At 31.7% G+C, this 8534-nt stretch overlaps 1 protein-coding gene across 6 annotated transcripts in view; it reads right to left on the bottom strand.

Moving 5' to 3' along the window:
* Positions 1 to 1025: 1025 nt before the first annotated feature.
* The window catches only part of PCNX4 (pecanex 4), a 62274-nt gene continuing 54765 nt past the window's right edge, over positions 1026 to 8534 (bottom strand). For all 6 annotated transcript variants that reach the window (XM_027842926.1, XM_027842928.1, XM_027842924.1 and 3 more), the window contains 2 exons: positions 3846 to 4032; positions 1026 to 1704 (listed from right to left, as the gene is read on the bottom strand). In XM_027842926.1, the coding sequence (XP_027698727.1) occupies positions 1453 to 1704; positions 3846 to 4032 (439 nt within the window). In that variant the 3' untranslated portion in view covers positions 1026 to 1452. The remainder of the gene's footprint in view (positions 1705 to 3845; positions 4033 to 8534) is intronic.

Below are 8534 nucleotides of genomic sequence, written 5' to 3'. Positions count from 1 at the left end.
ATACTATTTGTTCTCCTTTTCTTTTGTTGTTTTGTTTTTTCTTTCATGTGGTTCCTCCCATTAGTTCTAATTCTTCTTTATGCCATCCTGGGGAGGGGGGAGGAGAAAATTTAAAACTCAAAATCTTATGGAAGTGAATGCTGAAAACTAAAAATAAAAAAAAAATTCATCAGCTGAAAGTGATCTCTCCCTCCACAAACTTGTGTGAATCTCTTTTAAAAACAGAAAGCAAAGTTAAAGACAAAAATTATGAATAAACACCATAGTTCTAACAGGTTAATATTACAGAAGGATACAAAAGCTACTGAGGAAAATATTGATTTGAACTATTCCATTTATGTAATTTGAGAAGACTATTTATTTGTAACATTTCAAAATAAGCCACGACTGAACATAAAATAAGGGTTATAGAATTTTAGAGCTGTGAGGGACATGAAAAATCATTCTAGCTCAACCCTCTCCATTTTCTAGAGGAGGCAAATGAGACCTAAAGAAATTTAGTTACTTGCAATGTACCATAGCTGGTTTAAGCAAAATCTTAGGCTCATGATTGACCTAGGTGCTCTTTCAATTACATCATGTTCCATTTTTCTCTAATACCACATCATCTCTTTTAAAAAGAATGCTACAGGATGTGAATCCAAAATGGAGGATGTAGTGTTTTTAACTGATGTAGATGCATTCTTCTTTTAGCACAGAACTGCCAGTTCAGAAACCTATGCTTTCATTAGGAATCTGAAAACTGACTTTTATGAAAAACCTATCCCATCCCCATATTTCTTTCATTTGCTCTTTAAGACATTAGTTATTTATAATTTTGTATATAACTACCAGAATAAAACATATTTATTCTCTTTCACATTTACCAAAAGGATTCTTTAGCGAGGATGAAAAAAATTTATTAAATGATAGCCAAAAGCTTTCACTTAAAAAATATATAAAAATAAAGCAAAAGGTTAAAGTTAAACACAATACAAAGTAATAAAATATCAAAATTTTATTTTAAATAAATTTTGTATATACAATTTGGTCACCTACTGTAGGGCCCATTATCATTTAGAAACACTGATACAGATATAGCTGTAGCTTGCTTAGAAATGCAAGTTACCTGTCACATTTAAGAAAGCATAAAAAATTTTATTATCTAATCTAGTAGAAAGTTGTTATTCTAGAAAATATAGCTAGGTTTTCTCATATTTTCTAAAAAGACTACCAGAGTCCACATATGACACATTTTGGATAAATCATTCTAAATTCCAAACTAATGGGCTCATGAAGCTCTTTATCATTTCTATGGACAAAGGATTAACTTCATGCAGCTTATTTTTTCTCAGGTGATTTTCTAAAAATTTCCAGTGAAGCTATAGGAATCTAAACATCATGCTGCTTCTAAGATTCAAATATTAAAAGATCTCTTTGACAATATTAAAATTACAAGTCCAAAAAGGAGCTTTAGATCAAAGGCACATGGAGAGGTGTAGAAGAATAAACTGGATATCCCAGGGGTGGATCTGCTGCTTGTACAGTAAGGTTTCTTAAAAGTACTGGATGAGCTTGTATGCTGTAACGTTCTTCATCATCATTTGTGGCATAGAGCAGTTCCCATGAAAGATTGGCCCACTGCCCTCTGATAGCTTCAGCATTTAATTTCCCAACTTGGACCAACAATTCTTGAAGAGTAAGTACTCTCCCAGTGTACACTCCCTTTAAAAGAAAGGGAAAAAGTGAAAAAAATTCAACATATTTAATGCTGAATATTAATTACATATACAAGCATACAGGCAATAAATTCTAAAAAAACATGCACATCAAATTTTCTACATTAGGTCAAAGAATCTCAAAGTAGAAAAGGACCTTAAAGACAGTCTAATCTAGTCTAACCTATGTTTGGACAAGAATTCTCACTATAACATCCAATAGATGGTCATCCAATCTTTGCTTGAAACTCACATTAAAAAAGTTTTATTGATATCTTTTTTCCTTAAAATCATGGTCACTCTAACCTCTCTTCACATATTGGATCCTTTCTTACAACAAAGTAAAAGAAATAATCTAAACATGGTGACTGCATCAGATGGTATATACAATACTCTAGTCATCCCCTGCCTTTCTTCCATAACAGGGAAGGTATATTTCATGAGGTATTCTTGGGAACCTTTAATGGTTTTGCAATTATCCAGAATTCAACCTAAGGTCATGTGGGGTAGTTTGTTATTTAAAGGAATCTTATTGTGCATACCTACAAATCAATAGCTTATCATATGTGATTGAGCTGGCAGATTAACATGGAATTAATCTTGTCAGCAAAAGGCACAAATACATAATTAAAATAATTTTTCTTTTAGTAGCCAAATTTAAGCTAGCATTAGCATAAATTCTAAAAACATATGTTTATGGTACAGATCCTTTAAATTGTTATTTTTAAGCTATGAGAATTTAATAGGTTAAACTTTTAAGTACTCATAAGAGTAGAGGTTATAACTACATGGAAGAATCAAAATAAGCATTCTGCAAGTGTTTAATTTTCATATTAGAATCAGAAATGGGTGATTTTGTTATTTGGGAAAGCCTAGTGTGGAAATTCCTTCTACCTATGTCGGTCCCAACTCATCCAGAATTTATAGTGTGAAAGAGTTCCCTGAGCTATTGTCAAGGGCAGGATATGAACCTAGGTCTTTCTGAATTCCAGTCCAACACTCACCATACTGCCTCCCTAACTTACTATTATTAACATATGTTATTAATAAGAACTCCTTCCACTAATATTCTATTCTGATACTTCACTGGGCCACTGAGGTGAGACCTTGGGTTCTTAAAGGCTTTGCCAATGGAGCACAAATTTGGGCAGATCTACTAAGCTGGAAAAGTTTTGAAAACAGGCTTAGAAACATAACACATACCTAAAAATTTCTAGCTAAATTTAAGGAAGCTCATAAGTTAGTCATTGGGTACTGAGGTTCTACTACCCCTTCTTCCCCCATAATAGTAATTCATGAAGACCACCTATTAAGATGTGAAGAAGTTGGGATATGAATTTATAGAAAAGGATCTTTTTTACATATAACAATGAATATTTCTGCAATTTTTAACAGTTTACAAAATCATCTCCTTATTACACTGTGAGGTAAGGAATACAAGTATTGTACCCAAAGTACCTGGCTAAAGCTTTAACAGCCAGGTACTTCTAAATAAATAACTTGATTGTCCCTTCAATTTCCATTCCTTAGGCTCAACAACTCCACAATTCCACTTCTCTCTGGCCTAGCCCCAATCTCCTCTCCTTTCTTCAATCTGTCACCCTTATTAATCCACTGCTGTCAATTTGCTTTATTTTCTTTATTGTTCACTTACCTTTTCTTAGTTACTTTGCTTTCCCGACGACTCTCTTCTTTTCCTTCTTGAGGTTCTATTTCTCATTCATGTTCTACTCTGTTCTACTTCCTAATCTACTCTCCCTTAAGAAGGTGAGTTCCTGACGTTAGGAATTGCTGTATTTATTGTATTTGTATCCCCAGCACAGTGTCTGAAACACAGTAGGTACTTAAGTAGGTTGACTGACAGTTGAAATAATTTTGGCTACCTTAATGAATGGCTAGTTCTACCCCAAAGATAATGACTAACTTTACAATAATTTGAATTTGCTATTAAGAAGGCAAAATTAAATGGCCTAACCATGCATGAAGCCATAATTATGAGATTCTTAAAAGACATAATTATATAGGCAGAGTTGGCTAGAATATGCCAAATCTCCAAAAACCATTAATTAAAATATTTGAAATAATTGATTCTTGGGATGAGGTTTAATTTAGGCAACAAAAATATTTTTGAAATTTTGTCTTTCTTACCATATTAGGATCATGCCCCAGAGAAAAAAGGTATGGCTTTTCTTGCATAATTGCTTCCTGCCACTCTTCATCAGATACCAAACCAATGTACCAGTCATGTTCATATTCCTCTAAGTAGCTAGCCAGGTCTCTGAAGTCCTCTATTGGACCTAAACTTGCTTTGTCAAGCATAAGCTTAAAGGCATACCTGAAAAATATTGAGCAAAAAGTCTCTTTGTATACTTTTGATCAATCTCATTTATGAAATAAATTTAGTCTAACACTTCAGGGACTAGATTGGAATTACGTACAATTCATGCAAACAGGTTAGAGAAAATTTATTTAAATTATCTGTGGATACAATGACAAAATCTACATTAGGCCATTTAAAAAAAAGTTTTCATATAACCCAAAATGGAAGTACAAGTTAAAATATAATTTTATCAAAGGAACCAGAACATTTAAGCACTTTTAACTTGAGGAAATATTTTTTTCAACTCCATTATTACAACAATACTCTAATCTCACTGCTGTGGATATTCCTACCAACAATGCAGATTTTTAAAAAAATTTACTTCTTTGTTACATTTTAAATTCCAAACTGTCTCCCTCCCCCCTTCCCACCCCACACTAGATAAGTGCACCACTTCACACAGACACACACAGACACACATACACTATCATACTATGCATACTTCTATTTATCCGTTCTTTCTCTGGAGTAGGATTGCATCATCCTTCATAGATCTGAGTATTTATAATACTCCGAAAAACTTAGTTGTTCACAGTTATTCTTTGAATAATATTACAGTTACTGCATACAACACTATCATTCTATTGGTTCTGCTGATTTCACTCTTATTTCATGCAAGTCTTCCCACGTTTTTCTAAAATCAACCTGCTCATCATTTCTTACAGCACAGTAGTAATCTGTCATTCCCAAATTGATGGGTATCCCCTGAATTTCCAGTTCTTTGCCAGATGTTTTGGAACATATAGATTATTTTCCTTTTCCCCTGATCTCCTGGGAAACAGACCTAATAGTAGTATTGCTGGGTCAAAGGGTACACATATTTTTTCCTAACTCTTTGGGCATAATTCCACATTGCTCTCCAAAACTGCTATATCAGTTCACAATTCCACCAACAGTGTATTAAGGTCCCAATTTTTCCACATCCCCTCAAACATTTGTCACTTTCCCCTTCTATCATTTTAGCCAATCTGAGAGGTGTGAGATAATATCTCAAAGCTGTTTTAACTTACATTTCTCTAACCAATAATAATTTAGAGCATTTTTCATATGACTATATCTAACTTTGATTCATCATTGAAAAACTGCTCACAATCTTTTGACCATTTATCAATTGAGGAATGACTCACATTCTTATAAATTTAAAAAAGTTCTCTACATATTTTAGATATGAGACCTTTACGTGAGAAATTGTCTATAAACTATTTCCCCCAATTTTCTGTTTTCCTTCTAGTCTTGGCTACATTGGTTTTATTTATATAAAGCCTTTTTAATTTAACATAATCAAAATTATCCATTTTATATCTTCCAATGCTTTCTCTCTCTTGTTTATTCATAAATTCTCCTACCCATAATGATAAGCAATATGTTTCATATTCTTCTAATTTACTTTATCTCCCTTTATGTCTCGTTCACGTATCCATTTTGACCTTATTGCAAGATATTGCTCTATACCCAATTTCTGCCAGACTGCTTTCCAGTTTTCTCAACAATTTTTATCAAACAGTGAATTCTTATCCCACAAGCTTAAATCTTTACATCTGTCAAACACAAGGTCACTATAATTATTTACTACTGTGTACCGTATGTCTGCTCTGTTCCACTGATCCACCTTTCTTCTTAGTACCAGATAATTTTGATAATGCCTCATAATATAGTTTAAAATCTGGTATCGCTAAACCTCCTTCCTTTACATTTTTTTTCATTAATTCCATTGGTATTCTTGACCTTTTGTTCTTCCCAATGAATTTTGTTATTTTTCCAGCTCAATATATTTTTTTTTTTTGGAAATTTAATGGGAATGGCATTGAATAAGTAGATTGAGGCAGAACTGTCATTTTTATTATATTGGCCTTGCCCACCCATGAACAATTATTATTTCTCCAATTATTTAAAATCTGATTTTATTTTTATAAAAAGCATTTTATAATTATGCTCATGGAGTTTCTGGGTTTGTCTTGGCAGGTATACTCCAGGTATTTTTTGCTATCTACAGTTATTTTAAATGGGATATTTTCTTACTATCTCTTCTTGCAGGGTTGTGTTGGTGATATACAGAAATGCTGATGTGATTTTATCCTGCTACTCTGCTAAAATTATTAATGGTTTCAACTAGCTTTTTAGTTGAACCTCTAATATTTTCCAAGTATATAATCATACAGTCTATAAAAAGAGATAGTTTTATTACCTCATTGCTCATTGTGATTCCTTCAATTTCTTTTTCTTCTCTCATTGCTATTGCAAGCATTTCTAACACAATATTGAATAATATTGGTGACAATGAACATCCTTGATTCATTCCTGATCTTACTAGGAAGGCTTCTAGCTGATCTCCATTATAAATAATACTTGCTGATGATTTTAGGTAGATACCATTTTAAGGAAAAATAGGTTTATACCTATGCTTTCAAGTGTTTTTAATAGGCATGAGTCTTGTAGTTTGTCAAAAGCTTTTTCTGCATTTATTGATATAATCATATGATTTTTGTTACTTTGTTTTTGATATCATCAACTATGTTAATAGTTTTCCTGGTGTTAAACCAACACTGTGTTCCTGGTATAAATCCCACTTGGTCACAATGTATATTTGTGATATATTGTTATAGTCTCCTTGCTAATATTTTATTTAGGAGTTTTGCCTCCATATTAATTAGTGAAACTGGTCTATAATTTTCTTTGTTTCTGCACCATATTTGTTTTGTAAAAGAAGTTTGGTAGGACTCCTTTGCCTATTATTCCAAATAATTTATTTAATATTGGAATCAGTTGATCTTTAAATGTTTAGTAGAATTCACTTGTAAATTCATCTGGTCTTATCGCTTTTTTCTTAGGAAGCTCATGTATGGCCTATTCAATTTTTTTTCTAAAATAGGTTTGTTTAGATATTCTATTTTCTCTTCTGTTAATCTAGGCAGTTCATATTATTCTAAGTATTCTTCCATTTTACTTAAATTGTTAAATTTATTGGCATATAATTGGGCAAAATAATACCTAATTGCTTTGATTTCATCTTCATTAGTGGTATATTCATGGTTTTCATTTTTGATACTAGTGATTTAGTTTTCTCTTTTTAAATAATCATATTAACCAATGGTTTATCATTTTATTGTTTTTTTTATAAAATCAACTCCTAGTTTTATTTATTAATTCAATGGTTTTCTTATATTTGATTTTATTAATCTCACCTTTAATTTTTAGGATTTCTAATTTCCTGCTTAATTGGGGATTTTTAATGTTTTTTTCCTAGTTTTTTTTAAATTGCATACCCAATTCATTGGTCTACTCTTTCTCTAGTTTATTGATATAAGTATTTTGAGATAAAAATTTTCCTCTGATTACTGCTTTTCCTGCATATCATTGATTATGATATGTTGCCTTATTATTATCATTCTCTTTAATAAAATTATTTATTTTTTCTATGACTTTTTCTTTAACCCACTCATTCTTTAAGATTAGGTTATTTAGTCTCCAATTAATTTTTAATCTGTGTTTCCCTGGTCCTTTATTAAATATAATTTTTGTTGCATTATGATCTAAAAAGGATGCATTTGACATTTCTGTTTTTCTACATTTAAGTGTAAATTTTTTACGCCTTAATATATGGTCCATTTCTGAAAAGGCACTATGTACCACTAAGAAAGATGTATTCCTTTCTATTCCCATTAAATCTCTCCAGATAGCTATCATATCTAGCTTATCCAAGACTCTCATCATTTCCTTGACTTCTTATTTCTTTTGTTTTGTTAAACATATAGTTCTGACAGGGAAAGGTTGAAGTCCCCCCATATTATAGTTTTGAAATCTTTTTCCACCTGTAATTTATTTAGCCTTTCCTTTAAAAATTTAGATGCTATGTAGCATTTGGTGCATATACGTTTATTATTGATATTACTTCATTATCCATGTTACTTTTCCGTAATGTAGTTTCCCTGTTTCTCTTTTAATTAAAAATCTATTTTAGCTTTAATTTTGTTTGACATCATGATTGCTACCCTTGTTTTTGTTTTTTCTACATCAGCAGAAACATAATAAATTCTACTCCAGCCCTTTATTTTCGCTCTATGTATATCTCTTATTTTTAAATATCCATTTCTGTGTTATGGGTGAGTTTATCCCATTCACATTCAAAGTTATAATTACTATTTGTGTATTTCCCTCCATCTACTATTTATCCTTCTATCCCTCTATTTTTACCCTATCCTCCCTCAGTCTAATTTATTTCTGATTACCCTAATCTGTACCCCTTCTAAGAGTCCCTCCCTTATCCTTTCAACCCTTACCCTCTTATTTCTTGATCTGCACACCCTTCTATGAGTTCCTCCTTATCTTAATCTTTTGTCTTATTTCTTAATCTGCACTCTTCTGCCATTCTAAGAATTCCTCACTTATCCTATCCCCTTGCTCTCCTATTTCTCTGTAAGTTAAGACTTCTATATCTTCTAGATGTGTATGTTATTCCC

This window comes from Vombatus ursinus, unplaced genomic scaffold (genome assembly GCF_900497805.2).
Source record: "Vombatus ursinus unplaced genomic scaffold, bare-nosed wombat genome assembly UNPS02014893.1, whole genome shotgun sequence".
Lineage (NCBI taxonomy): Eukaryota > Metazoa > Chordata > Mammalia > Diprotodontia > Vombatidae > Vombatus > Vombatus ursinus.
This window is presented reverse-complemented; position numbering and strand designations above follow the sequence as displayed.